At 38.9% G+C, this 15,650-nt stretch overlaps 1 gene segment (V, D, J or C); it reads right to left on the bottom strand.

Annotated features, from left to right (window-relative positions):
• Window positions 1-8,250: 8,250 nt before the first annotated feature.
• Window positions 8,251-13,195, bottom strand: LOC140907295 (T-cell receptor gamma chain C region C7.5-like). The segment is given in 4 exon segments: window positions 8,251-8,575; window positions 9,686-9,769; window positions 10,970-11,272; window positions 12,998-13,195. Coding segments are annotated over 4 exon segments (648 nt in total).
• Between the last annotated feature and the right edge of the window lie 2,455 nt (window positions 13,196-15,650).

Below are 15,650 nucleotides of genomic sequence, written 5' to 3'. Positions count from 1 at the left end.
CAAAGGTCACCTTTAAAGGATGAGATGGTAAATTATTCTTAATATCCCTTAAATTCTTGGTATTTCTGCTAAAAGTGCCAGCAACAGTGCCTATCGTGATGAAGTTTTTTCAGGTGGACACCTGTCCTCTGAAGATTCTTTGCTCACAACTGCACATCCCTTTCTGCCATAAATTTGGATTTGGTCTTTTAGGGCCAATGGGATTTAGATCAGATACTTATGTATTTTTTCTATAAAGAGTTTGTTATATTCAGTCGGTAATGTCAAAAATCAATTCCTAGAACTGTTTCAAAAGGCAGCAAACCAATTAAAACCAACCCTAGACTACTTGAGAATCTTATCAAAATAAATATCAGTAATAGTAGCTCCTTTGTACTTTATAACTAAATCACTGATCACTCTGCTCTTAATGCACTCTGTTTTACCAGATCCCAAGTAAATTCCATCATACAATGGACAACCTTTTAATAAGCATTCCAAATATTTTTGCATTTATTTCTTCTATGAAATTTAATGTATAGTTTTGGTGAATTATTTTCTTATTTTCAAATAAAATGACCGAGTGCTTCTGAAAGTTGCCATATACATAGCATTATAGACTGAATCCCTTTCTACACAGGAGAGATACAACACAGGCAGGTACAAGGGAAGCTTCTTCACACCATCCCACCAAGCCATGTCAATTTTGTCCTGGAAGGACAACCTCTAGGGCTGAGAGGGGACAGTTCAGTCTCCACATTCAATTCAGTCTTTGGCTTCTGCACTGAGCCTGCCATTAGTACCAGGTTTTTTTCTAGAATATTACATTCAGAAGAATCCAGTTATAACATTTTAATGTAAACTTCTTTCATGATGACTAGATGCACTTTAATGGATATAACATGAGAAGCACCATTATTCCTATGTCAGGCTTGTTGACAGCACCAAGCTTGGTTCTGTTTCCAAATCTTTTTACTCATCTATTCCACTAAGCAAGAATTCTGAAGAATTCTGGTAGGTATAGACCCTGCTCTCACTTACACTGCCCCGATTCCTGTAATTCTGGAGTCAAATTCAGCCCTGGCACAAACATCCACAATTTCTTTTCATTTTACTTAGAATTGTGCCAGGATCTGAATTTCTCCATGATCTTAGATTTTTTTCTTTTCTCAGGAGGAACTTACTTAGCCAATATTTGATATTTCTCTTTGAAAAGATATTTTATTACTGAAACATTTGATTGTATCCTACAGGTTTAATACATTAATAAAGCAAGTGAGCAATCTTAGCTCTTCATGCTGTAATAAATAATCTACACATATCACAGACATGGTTCTCCATTCCTTACACAGTCAAAACAGCTGGTAAAGCTGTGGGAGTTTTACCTGTCAAAGAGTGCAGGATCTTATACAGGTAAGAGGATTTACCTGTATAAGATCCTGCACTCTTTGACAGGTAAAACTCCCATAACTTTACCAGCTGTTTTGACTGTGGTAAGAGGAAAACCGTCCATTTTAAACTATAATGCTAACTAAATTGTATCTACATTCTTAATACCACAGAATATTCACTGAAAGCAACATGCTGATCCTGATCTGATATTTTTAGAATTAATTATGGTAGTGTATGTATTTTAATTGGCAGCATTACAGCAATTTACCGTTAGTTGAGAGCTATAGGGGTACTAAGGTAAACTTGATTGTGAATTCAGGTTTAAAATAGACTGACCGTTCTAGCTGATTTATATAAATGTGCAGAGAGTGATTCTAAGAGAGTAAGGAGCTGATTTTCCTTTGTCCTGTGTTTGTGCAGTCAGTTATACCAATGCAAACTGGGGGTAACGTGCAACTTAATCAGAATGGTAGCACTTCCCATCGACTTTTCATGAGCGTAAATGGCTTCCAAGAGCAGGGCAAAGAAGACTCAATCCCTAAGTATATATATTATATAATTGCAAGTGTCAGTTTGCCTGCAATGCCAAGGTACGTCACACAAGAGGACAATCTCTAGGGCCAAATTCTTTCACTTACACTGGTGTAACTACAACATTTCAGCTATGAAGATACTGAGTACTGCAGAGATTGCTTCTTTTGTTTTAAATGAGAAGCATGATGTTGCTTCTTTCAGAGTTGTTTAATTTTATGCATGTTTTTTGTATAAATGAATTTTAATAAATGAAATAGAGTAATATCAAAGCTAAGACAAATTTTTGCAACTGGACCAAGAACCAGCATGCTTATGGTGGCACATCCTCTGAAAAATGACGTTTAGTAGCTGAAATATTAGAAATATTTATTTCCTTGAAAAAAAAATCTACTTTAAATCGCTCAGTAAATATTGCAGGTTTGCTCTGGGATTGAAAAGTTGATGTATTTGGAATCAAATCATACCAGGTGCCAACAACCCTGACTTGCACTGAAGTCTACAGGAATTGATAGTGTTCAGCACCTAACATTAAGTGCTCAGTACTTCACAAGATCAAGCTTACAATTGTTGACCTTACCTGTAATAAAAAGATTTTCAATGATCACAATAAGTCTCTTTAGCTTTGCATTACTGTAATTACCACATAACTTACCTGTTACAATGAGCTTGGTACCAGAGCCAAATACTTTGATATATCCACTAGAAGTATCACAGTGAGCAAATCCTTTGCAAAATACTGTACAGATCTAGTATCATTATATTGATGGATCATGGTGAAGTTAGATGTGCCACTGAAAATCTGTCCCTAAAATTAATCTGATTCAATATGGTTTAGATTAGCTGTTACTAATAATTTGTGGAAAGGAACAAATTACTTTTAAAATTAGGGTCCACAGGCTGAGGTAATAAAATTAAGCCTGCACGCTGCCATCGTTCCATGATGGTGCTCCTAATGATAACGATAGATTGAGGGTAGAATATAGCTCTTAAATTGGGTATATTCATAACCATTATTTTGGCTAATTTCTGCCATTTGATGTAATCAGAAATATTTACCCAACAGAAAACATTTGCTCTTCAGAAATATTTGTTTGTCTCAAGGACTAGGCACCCAGCAAGGACCATTTATCAGTATCTGGAGGGAAGAATAAACCTAATTAAAGACACAGAATTCTCTCAATCCCATGAAATCCAAACATGGCTGAAACATTTTAACAATTGGAAATTATCTTTAAAAAATAAAATTGAGAATTGTATTATTGGATCAATTATCGTATTTTATTTAAAGGATTACTCTATCATGTATACCTTCTGTTTATGTAAAAAATAAGCACACCTCTTTATTCACCATCACTATCTGGAACATGATTTACTGCATTTTGGCCTTGTTTTGGCCTTTAATTAAGCGCAAGCTTAAATACGTTGCTGAATACGAACAAAAACATGTTTAAGTGCCTTTCTGAACTGCAGCTTTTTTTAGGAAAGGAATATCTTAATGCAATTGAGTTTTCTACTAGAAATGTACCTTTTAATGCTACCTAATGCCCAGATCCTCCAAGTGCTGATCATCCTCAACTCCTATTTAAATGAATGAGCATTAAAGAAGCTCAACAACTGATATGAGGGGGTGCTAAATATACAGTATTGTACAAAACCCATAAGTTCTACATTTCACATTCACTGCTAACAATGAGTGGTTCTACTTCAGAATATTTTTGCACAATCATCTCACGGTGTGACAATACCAAACACGATCTCCAAACAATTTACATCATTCTCATTGATTACGCAAGCGTAACTGGTTCGTTCTGAATTAGAGAGACTAGAATGGGTGAAATCCTGACTCCAATGAAATCAATTGGAGTTTTGCCTTTAATTTCAGAGGAATCAGGATTTCACCCAGTATATTTATGAATAGCTTGCTTTTGTCGGGGATAACAAGCATAGTAAACACCCAGAGTAAATGTATGCTTTGAAAACATCTTGAGAAACTTACTTGAAACCAACAGTTTGGTGCCGGAGCCAAAGTACTTTACTCCATACTCACGTCACTGAAATCCTCTGCAAAAACTAATGAATCATGAAGGTATGAATTTCACTGAATTCAAATTCTGACGTTCATATTTTAAATACAAAGTCCACAGTCTAAACAAGGCTTGCTATTGGCGACTTAATTGTGGGAGTATTAAATTGAGTTTATACACTTTGTGAATTCCTGTGCCACCTTCTACCAGAAATGTTTTTTGTTCCTTGAAATACATCTCGGCATGGAAAATTGAGTGGGGTGAATTCCTGGTCACCGCACACTTTCATTAATTTCAGTGGATGAGCAGGATTTAGTCCTATGATCTCCAATGTGCCTGGATAGGAGGGATGGTCTTGTGGTTAAAGCGCCAGAGGGAGACTCAGGAGATTTGCCTTTTTTTCTGGCTCTCCCTCTCTGCCCTTTGTCAAGTCACAATCTCTGTGTTTCACTTTACATTTTAACATGCTCTTAGTGTATAGTTTAGAAAATGACATTTGCTAAACAATGGATTGTAAATACTGTTCTGTACTCAACATTAACTAGCACTTACATTATTGATTGGACTGTTTCTGTAGCGTTAATCCGATAAAGATTATTGTACACAAAAGGGAAAAGATACTTTCAGTAAAACAACTTTCTGAGAACCTGCAGACTGTTGCACCTCCGGCAATTTTCCTTCGTTAATCATCGTACACTGATATAGTCCTAACAATAACAAACTTTTTAATAATCTCACACCTAAATTGAAACTTGTGCTAAATTGAAACTTGTGCTGTGAATTTTACACTAGCTGGCATTTGGACGTTATTTTAAATTTAAATCTCTCCATTTCCCTCCTTCCTGATTCTTAACAGCTATTCAGTAAATATTCCAGCCTTTTACCCTTGTACTCACTTTACTCAGTAGGATCATAAAGTGCCCTCAGCGAACCCATTGGTGGACGTGGGAGTTCCATACCCAGGTCAAGAGCAATACATGGATTATGTGCAAATTCCTTTTTTAATATTCATTTATTAGGTCCAATTTATTTTGTCTGTTCCCTTGATTCTATTTACTAAAAAAAAAACAATCAAGAATAAAAATACTTACCCGAAACAACTAGTTTGGTTCCTGTGCCAAAGTACTTGATCCAGCTTGAAGTGTCACGTTGACTTTTCATTTTACAAGAAGCTGTGGTACTTTACTTCTGCTGCTGTGTCCTTGCTCAAATATCCAGGCACTCTAACCAGTAGCTGGGAAAATACTTGTAATGAAGCATTCCTGGTTTCTTGAGTGCTTGGAGAATTTAATGAATTCACATTGTTGTGCCCTCATAAAGCTGATACAAATAGAAACAGTAGAAAGAGAATTTATGCATGTCCTTGCAGCTTTTCTATTAAGGAATCCTCACTCCTTAAAATGGAAACTAGATGGTGGCTTCTATTTGATTTTAATGTTGTAATTAGACTGTTGGATCAGGCGGTTCTCAAACATTTTCACTGTGTGGTCCACATACTAAAAGAGGGTATGTCTCATCGACTACAACCCCTCTCCCGTTCCCAATAGCATTGACCATCTCCTCCTCCTTGCATCCGCAATCACATCACATCTGTGTAGTAATTGCTTACATGGAAAAATAATACCTGAGAGAGAATTTCATTTTTAGCTGTATTACTGAAATTTAATAGATGGTAATGAGGAGGAACCAGCATTATGTGATCATACAGCTCTCTAGAGACGAACACAAAGAGGTCTATGGACAGCAGCTGGGAGCCTGTACCCTGGTTATATATTTTGCTGTATGTTGGAATTGTTGCAGTTTGTGTTACCAATTTACTGGTATCTTTTCACATGGCTGCTGGGGAGGGGAAAAATATTTTTCTCTGCATACACAGACATTTTAGAACAGAACAGAGCTAACATCTGAGAGAGCCCATCTCATTTCAGACAAAAGGGGTGGATGACACTCTAGCAATTGGAAGGGAACTAACCAGAGTATTTGATCTCTCTCACAGACCTAGACACGGCCACCTGCAGAATAATTCTGGGAAATAACTGACAGTGGGTATGAAAAATAGAAAAGGAACATACAGTGAGAGGTTCCTCCTAAATGTACAGGTGGTTGTGTCAAAGGGCTTGTCTACTAGCCAAGAGTTTATTGGGAATATCTCCCAGCATTGCAATCGTGCTGGTGAATCTTCCCTGGTGATCCCTGGGAGAACTGGTGTAGTGAGGGCAAAAGCCTTCACTGGCCTGTTACCACCATGTCTTGTAGACCTGCTCTGAGCAGGGTTAAGAGACACCAGCATAAAAACGCCAGGACGAACACTGCTGCACTTGGTGTCCTTGGTGGGGCTCGACTGACGTTAGTGCCACAGCGGGAGGTTTCACAAAATACACCCATTGTTGCCCCTCCACCTAGCAAATCTACCAAGTCATGGTCATGCATTATATAGCACGGTAGTTGTCGTATGATTTGGTCTTGCAAGTCTGGAGAGAGCAAAACTGAATTTTGCCATGGTCTAGTCATCATGCATAATAACTTGCACTGGTGTTGCATTTTCTATCCTAGAATTTCATTAAGCTTCATTGTCTATGTGAGGCAGGTATTGTTCACAGCAGGAGAAACTGAAACCCAGAGAGGACAAGTGACTTGGTCATGCAAGAAAGGGTGCGGAGGTGCAAGGGGCAGAGACTTGGGAGAAAGAGGAGGAGGAGAAGAGGTTGGGGTCACAATCCTGGTGCCAGTCGCCTCCCAGTTCCTCACAGGTTCCAGCACCCCTGTAGGGGCTCCCAAATTGGCCCCGGCCCTGGGTATGGGCTCCATGGGGCCATGCGTTAAACCACTACTGAGTAGAGCAGAAGAATTGCTTATCACACGCCTGCTAATACACCGAAGAATGACATTCACTTTTCTTGCAACAGTGTTACATTGTTGACTGGTATTTAACTTGAGAGTCACTATGACCCCAGATGCCTTACCACAGTACTCCTTCTTCCTAGGCATTTTGTATGTGTGCAATTGATTGTTCCTTCCTCAGTGGAGTACTTTGCATTTGTTCTTACTGAATTTCATCCTATTTCCTTCAGACCATTTCTCCAGTTTCTCCAGATCTTTTTGAGGCTGACAACACTGTTGCTGCTGCAGGCCACTTTAGCACCAGATGTGAGAGCAAGGACCCACTCTCTTCTGTGTGATCAGTGCCTCCCCACCCCTGCCGCTAGCACCCGGGGATGAGGAGGAGGAGAAGGAGGAAGCAGCCTGACTGAGAATGCAGAGGGGTGAGGAGTGTGTGTGTGTGGGGGGGGGGGGTAACACAGGGAGAGACAGGTGCAGGAACCAGAGTGTGAGAAGAAGCAGAGTGGGAGGGGGGAATGGTTGTCAGAAGTGGGGGGGAAGCAGTGGGGTACAGGAAACAGTGCGGAGCGGAAGGGACAGGTGGGACAGCAGAGGAGGAAATGGACTGGAGTTAACGAATGGCGGATCAGACTAGAGGGAGCGGCAGAGGGAGGCATATTGGTGTATATAGGCATGGATGTGGGGGAGGATAGGAGCTGAAGGGGAGGGGTGGATATGAGAGAGGGGGACAGAGACAGGTTTGGGGCTGAAGGGACGAGGCATGGCCTTGTGCTTAATGCTAGCCTGGGACCTGGGAGACACGGGTTTAATTCTGTCTTCTGCCACAGGCTTTCCATGTGGCTTTGGGCAAGTCACTTAGTCTCTACAGACTTCAGTTCCTCATCTGTAATATGGGCATAATAGTACTTCCTTATCTCACAGCGGTGTTGTGTGGATAAATGCATTAGAGATTGTGAGGCATTCAGATACTACTGTGGTAAAAGCTTGATAAATATATTACATGGTTGGGTGCAGGGGATGAAAAAAATGGGTCTCTGACCACTGGGGAATCCTCCCCTGCAGTTCCTAGAATTGATTTCCTTTAAAGAAATAAATAGTGGACAGAATTCTGCAATACTGAATTTTATTTAAAATCCATTAATCTTTCAGTTAAAAAAATTAGTCATATATCAGAAGCCTGTTTTTGTTTTATAAAGCAAATAAGTGTTCTTAGTAGAAAGAAATGAGAAATAATTTTAAGTTCTAGATTAGGACTCCACACCTGCAAATATTTATGGGACAAGTTTTCCCATTGACTTCACTGAATGCAGTTGGGCTATCCACAACCAGAAAGTTCTTTGTGTTTTTGCAGGATAAGGGCCGAAGAGACTGGTTCTGCACTACTTTGTGATGCAATATTCCTATTGAAATCAAGGAGTGTAGCCTCAGCCCTGGAAGTTCCACAGTTACAAGTAAAATTAAAATAGGAAATATGGTCACATATAAAACTCTTCGCTCTCAAGCAGAAGAAGCCATCTGTGCTAATTAGAGAAATGGCCAACCAAATCAAATTGAAATGCATGTCTTAATATTTAGAGCAAGGTATTTCATACGAACAGGCTTATGGCAAAGGAAAGTAAATTTCAGACACAAATGCTGACATTGGAAGTTGTAAGCAGAAGTTTAAGGTTTCTTTCTCCGGTGCTTGATTGGACTTTGCATCCTGTAGATGAAGAAGAGTACGATGACATAGTACATGGTGCTTTTCAGGAGTAGGACAATGTATATTAAATACGCCGTCCTGTGCATGAAACTGTCTGTAATATCTACAACAAAATACAACAACAACAAGAACAACAAGTGGTTAATGTTGCATACTCTATAGCCGCAAAGAAAAATAACTATAAAACCACGTGTGATAGTGTAAGGTATACATGGTATATGATTGCAGTAATTATGCAATATGGCATAGGTATACATGGTATATGATTGGAAATGCACTGAATGCATCCAATGAAGTGAGCTGTAGCTCACGAAAACTTATGCTCAAATAAATTTGTTAGTCTCTAAGGTGTCACAAGTACTCCTTTTCTTTTTGGGAATACAGACTAACACTGGTGCTACTCTGAAACCTACATTTGTTCTGAATCTGTTTCCAAGCAGCTGATCAATCAAGTGGTCTGATTTTCAGAAGTACTGAAATGACACTGAAATCAGTTGGGTCTTCAAGCTTTCAGCACCTTTACGCCCCATTTGAAAAGTTTGGCTTAGCATACTTTTTGACATTTAATATGTTAAATGTTAGATTAAGGACCAGTGGCATGTGTAGGTTAAAGAACAATGACCCATGAGGCATGTTAACAAAGCACAACAAATCCCACCAAAACATGTATTTCAGCAGGACTGCTACAACGTGAAACCTGAGCTGCCTGTGGGGATTAGGTTTTGGACCCTTTTGGTAACCCACAGCAGATGTTAACTTACAGCGACAGGTGCTGACTTTCTCTTTTCCAGGTGGGTGATCCACCCCACTCTATTGCTTTCCCTATGGTCCCACCCTGGCTCCGCTTCTTCTCCTCCCCGCTCTGCCCCCTTCCCCGTGGCCCCGCATCCCGCCCCACCTCTTCCCACCATGCTCTGCCCCCTCCCCTGAGCGTGCCCTGCCCTCACCCCACTTGTTCCTCCCCACCGGCTCCGGCCCCTCCCCCAATGCCTCCCACTAAACAGCTGATCGGCAGGTGGCTGGTGGGTACTTAGCACCCACTATTTTTTGTCCATTGGTACTCCAGCCCCAGAGCACCCCCAGAGTGGGAGTCTATCCACATCTAAAGTAATGATGTTTAGAGCTTTTAGAAAGAGAGAATATTATCTCTTTTGTCTTAACCATATCAAATAGTGCTTAATTCTTAACTGTATTGTATAAAAATGAGAATTACCTGTGGAAATCGTGGTGCTGTTTTCAGCATTCTTGATACAACCTCCCGTGGTTTGAGGCACTACAATGGTGTCTGAAAAGGTGTCTGATAAAAGCATAACATGTAAAAGGGATTTAATTGTCAAATGGGATTCTTGTTGAAAATGAAGGCATACTTTTCTTGATAGAAGTTCAAAGAGAAAGATGGTGAAAATATTATAACTACAGTGACTCAAATATGGAAAGTTTATATTTTAAAAAATGAGCACCGAGATTCTATCCACAGAGTAAATGCTCAGTAGCAAGTAACTGATGTGCGAAACCAACTAGAGATAAAACTGGAAAAATGCATATGCTCCTGCAAGTGAGTACTTGTATGCCTTATATCGAGATTTAGGTACTGATGTTGCAATCAGATCAGTCAGTGCAAACCTCTGTGCCTGTTAGGAGCTCACTTGAAGTCTTTGGCATTTGCATGGGTGCAGAGGTCTGGACTAGCCGATCTGATTGCAGGTTCTGGACGTTGGCCCTTCTGTGTATGCAAGTTTCTGTTCATGTCGAGCCAGATGCATTTTGTCCCACCAAATTACTCAGTTGTGTTTGCCCCTTTGCAATGTGTACGTATACTCGTTAGATAAAAACCTGGCCACCTGGTTTTGTCTTGAGCCTGAGGCAGCCTGAGATTGTTGGCATTCAGGGTAGTGGTAATGTTATCTAATAGCTGTACAAGAGGCAGAAGAAAATAATCCTGATGAGGATACAGTCTAAGGCCCATCTCTTAGGTATTTTTGATTTTTATCTGCTGTAATTAATTTATTGTATCTCAGATAAGAACCAAACAGAAATTACTTCTCTTAATGCAAGAGAAAAGGGATTATCTTTTTCATTTTGGTTTCTGTAATTCTTCTGGTCTGTTTTAATAAGCTAGGTGCTGTGTGTGTTATTACTTTTGTTGCAATATGTATCCCTTGTTCAAAACCAAACACTGTAGGCCGGGTCCGTGGCTGGTGTAAATCTACAGAGCTCCATTGACTTCAGTGGAGTTTTGCTGTTTTGCACTAGCTGAGGATCTCAGCCAACATTTTAATTCATTATAGAATGATTTTAAATTGGGGGAGAGGAGCCAAAACTGAGCTTCTGATGGAGAAGCTTCAGTGACAGCCAGCTTATGGAGAGATGGAAACTAATAGTGGCCTGGAGAGCGCAAACCCTTTCAGGAACAGTCATACATTTTACTGTTTTATTGTAAAGAAACAGTGAACTCTCTGAATATATATAGAACTAGTTTTAATAATATAGTATATACCTGGAGATTCAATTGGGAGAGAATCTTCTTTGCTTTCATGTTGATATTTGCAGCGATAATTCTTGTTGCTATTTTTATCTACGGTCAGCCAGCTGCTCATTGAGTATGAAGGTTGATCGTCACCAAGGGGCGAAATTTCCTCATGTATTGCATTATCCTCTGCATTCTTCTTGTGGCCTTCCCAAGTCACCTTAACATTTGGGTAAAAATCCTCAATGAGGCACATGTATGATACTTTCCCATCTTGTTCAGTAGAAGGAGGCAGGACCTGAATCTTTCTGGAATTGAGTTTTGCTTGTTTGTCTGGATTAATTTTAGAGAGAGAAATGAATTTGTTAGGAATTAAGTAAATTCAGAATTGCATTATACATTCCATGCTTTGCTTTTGAAGCAATAAAGATGTAATTCACAGATCTGAAAGCGGAAGAGATTTCTTGCATCCAATTCCTCCAACTTGCACTCAAGCACACAATCTCAACTCTGAGTTCAGCATGGGAACCATACCTCGTTGCCAAATGTATTTTACCTACTTTAAGTTGATAATTTTTTGTTACTGCCTATTAAATTCTGAAGATGGGAGTAAACTGTCCACTTTTGAGTTACAGCTTTAGGGAGTTAGAATTGCAGAAGTTTATATGCTTGAATTGAATGCAGGTTTTTGTGGAACAGTAGATCTGTGAGAGTGCTTACTAACATAGCTTTCAAACTCAAAATATATTAAACACTTGTTGAATGAATGCTGAGTACAGCTTTATATTCTGATTAATTTCAAAACATTTGTGACTTTGAAAATCTCCCCTTTATTTACCCAAAATGTGTATGTAAAAGACACCATGATAAGGAGAGGAAGGGTACAGCTACACCACAGTAAAAGACCCGCAGCACGACCACAACTGGCCCAAGTCTCCTGATTCTGACTTGCAGGGCTGAGGTTGTGCTGCTAAAAATTGCAGTGTAGATGTTTAGGCTTGAGCTGGAGCGCAAGCTCTGAAACCCAACAACAGAGGTGGCCTAAGAGCCCAGGCTCCAGTCAGAGCCTGAATGTCTGCACTGCAGTTTTTAGCACCAAAGCCTGAGCCCGACGAGCCCAAGTCAATTGACCCAGGCTCAGAGACTTGGTGTAACAGGATTTTTATTACAGTGTAGATGTATCTGAAGCGGAGGATATTAAAGATTCCACAAACCTTTTAATATGGCCTCTTTTTAAAAAACACTAGAATATTCTATCAGGAGATTAATTTGCCCTGAACTAACTGTGTATACTATTTAAGAACCTGGGCTAGCACCTTTAAAATGAGAGTTAGAAAAGTAATCTTTAAGCCTTTTCCACACTAAGAAACGGAACTGTCAAGGTTCCTTCCCCACTCTGAACGCTAGGGTACAGATGTGGGGACCTGCATGAAAAACCTCCTAAGCTTCTCTTTACCAGCTTAGGTCAAAACTTCCCCAAGGTACAAAATATTCCACCTTTTGTCCTTGGATTGGCCACTACCACCACCAAACAAATACTGGTTACTGGGGAAGAGCTGTTTGGACACGTCTTTCCCCCCAAAATACTTCCCAAAACCTTGCACCCCACTTTCTGGACAAGGTTTGGTAAAAAGCCTCACCAATTTGCCTAGGTGACTACAGACCCAGACTCTTGGATCTTAAGAACAATGAACAATCCTCCCAACACTTGCACCCCCCTTTCCAGGGAAATGTTGGATAAAAAACTTCACCAATTTGCATAGGTGACCACAGACCCAAACCCTTGGATCTGAGAACAATGAAAAAGTATTCAGTTTTCTTACAAGAAGACTTTTAATAGAAATAGAAGTAAATAGAAATAAGGAAATCCCCCTGTAAAATCAGGATGGTAGATACCTTACAGGGTAATTAGATTCAGAACATAGAGAACCCCTCTAGGCAAAACCTTAAATTACAAAAAAGATACACAGACAGAAATAGTTATTCTATTCAGCACAATTCTTTTCTCAGCCATTTAAAGAAATCATAATCTAACACATACCTAGCTAGATTACTTACTAAAAGTTATAAAAGTCCACTCCTGGTCTATCCCCGGCAGAAACAGCATATAGACAGACACACAGACCCTTTGTTTCTCTCCCTCCTCCCAGCTTTTGAAAGTATCTTGCCTCCTCATTGGTCATTTTGGTCAGGTGCCAGTGAGGTTACCTTTAGCTTCTTAACCCTTTACAGGTGAGAGGATTTTTTTTCTCTGGCCAGGAGGGATTTTAAAGAAGTTTACCCTTCCCTTTATATTTATGACAGGAACCATTTTGAATTTTTTTATCAATTATTCACCTTAAAATGATATAAGAACATACAAGATATATTCTATTGCAGACCCGGCCGATACAACTTCAGGGGAAATGTTGCTGAACGCTGTTTTGGGAAATTACAGTAAATATCTTAACATGTATCCCTCAATGACAAATATCAATTCCGAAATTAGCAAGGATGATGCATCCTGAAATGACTTTGTTCATGTATTTGGCCAATGTATTGGAACGTTATGCTTAAGGCTCAACACCTCTGAAAATCACGCCACTTAAATACCCCAATAAGTATTTAGGAGCCTAACTTTAGTCAACCACTTCTGAAAATCTTAATTCTGAAGCATTATTAATAATGGAGCTCTCAACAGAACTCAGCGATCAAATCTTGCTGAGGAATAGAGAGAATGTTGCTGCTCGTGTCCAAATCCCGAAACTGATGAGCAAAGTGCCAATTAGTGAACTTCTGCTGTATCTCCTGAATTATTTTTAAATAATTCTGCCACAGTATTAAATTTGTCACTCTTGGAGTAGAGCTGATCAAAAAAAATTGCAAAAAAATCACTTCATGAAATTTATAAAAATTGCTGCCTGCTATAAATGGATGAAACAGAACCAAAATATTTTTATTAAAAGTCTGAACTAGAAAGGATAAAAATATTATTTGATCCCTGAATTTCTGTAAGTACATGAAAAAATAAATTCTGAACTAGACCAAAAAAGACTTCCATATTAAAATCGCTATCTGTCTGCTCGTTTCATATGGGTGACAGTAAACAATACATTTTTTTTAAACAGTATATTGAATGTACTAGTTATCAGAAGAAGTGAGCAGGTTGAAAACACATCTACTGCCACTAATCTCTGTTTCCTGTTTGTCACTGTGGGATAGAACCAAGAGACTAAGGTTCCCAACCCAGCTAACAGCTAAAGAAGTGTTCTCTGCAGAACGAGGCAAGATTCTCATGTTATAAATGTCCATCACAAAGAAGAAACAGAAGGTTGTTGATATTTCAGTAGTGTCAGAGGTCCCCAAATGGGCATTATGTATCTTTTGCATTCTCCATTTGTTCCAACACTTAATTAGAGGTGAACAATTAGAGCCCATTTAACAAAATAGTTGACCTATTTGCCACAAAACATTTATTTGGAATTTTTAAAGGCAGCAAGAAGGGATTTAGGTGCCCAAATCCCTTTCAGATTCAAGCTCCTTTAATAATGTCAGCTGTTGTCTTTAGTCAACTAAGACACAAATAGATTAATAAATACTAAGGCCCTGCTCCCACAAAGTCTTACACATGTGCTTAATTTTATGCTTTGTGAGTAGTCCCACTGATGTCAAAGCTTGTGAAGGTTCCTTTTCTAAAATGATTCCAGCTTATTTTTGTGCTGTCTGGCTTTTCTAGAGTTTTCTGAATCTATCTTGAATGGAACCAAACAATAACCCTGTAACTAGGGTTGTGTCAAAAAGTATTTAAAATATCTAAAAATTTAGAAGCAAATGAAGACAGCTGAGATGTTAGACTATCTAACCAAAAAAAATACCTTCATTAAAGAACTTTCCCTCATTTTGGAAATTGTCACCAATTAAGGGAATTGATTTTTCAGTTCTTTTCAATTTAGATGCTCATGCTCTGGTACAAATTAGTTCAACATTTGGAGCTCAATCTTACATTCTATGTGCACCAAAAACACCCAGGAATACAGGATTGGGCTTGACCAGTAGGTTTACCAAATGATTTACTCACTCAAGTCTTGTTTGTATTCAAAAAACCTTTACATAGCTTCCTGTCCAGTGATGTTGTGCTTTGCAAAAATTAATGATTATTTCTGGCATTTCTCATTAGATGTTTTTAGAAATTGGAGTCACATTTACATGTTGACAGTTTTGCAAACACTTGCATTTTTTTTTGTATTTGTACATGGTTAGATGGATGTCTATCCAATATAAAATCTGAATTTTGTACATATATAAGCAGAATGTGTGTTTGCATAAGTGGCTGTGCAGATGCATGAGCAAAATCAGTTTTAAATTTCTGGCCTCAGTTTAGATTTCTGGCTTCACTGCTCTAAAATCCCTTGAGGCCAATGAGATTTTTCTCCTTTGGCTTCAATGGGCTTTGCATAAGACATTTGAAGAAGATCAGACCCTTAATTTCCAAGTCAAATATAGTTTCCAGTGTGGAGCTATTGTTGTTTTGGTCCAACTTAACTTTTCAAAACACCTTGCTTGTCTAATTTAAGTGGAACTTTTAACAAGGAAGGCACGTTGTAAAAGGATAGAATGTGATATATTATTATTTTAAGTATCACTTCTCTTTTTTTGTAAGATGGCAATTGACTTTGGGTCCTTTGGTTTCACTCCTTGCTCAAAAGAAATTCCTATTAGTTTCAATGGGAGG

Source organism: Lepidochelys kempii, chromosome 2 (genome assembly GCF_965140265.1).
Source record: "Lepidochelys kempii isolate rLepKem1 chromosome 2, rLepKem1.hap2, whole genome shotgun sequence".
Classification (NCBI taxonomy): Eukaryota; Metazoa; Chordata; order Testudines; family Cheloniidae; genus Lepidochelys; species Lepidochelys kempii.
Note: the sequence above shows the minus strand (reverse complement) of the source record. Positions and strands in the feature narration are given on the sequence as shown.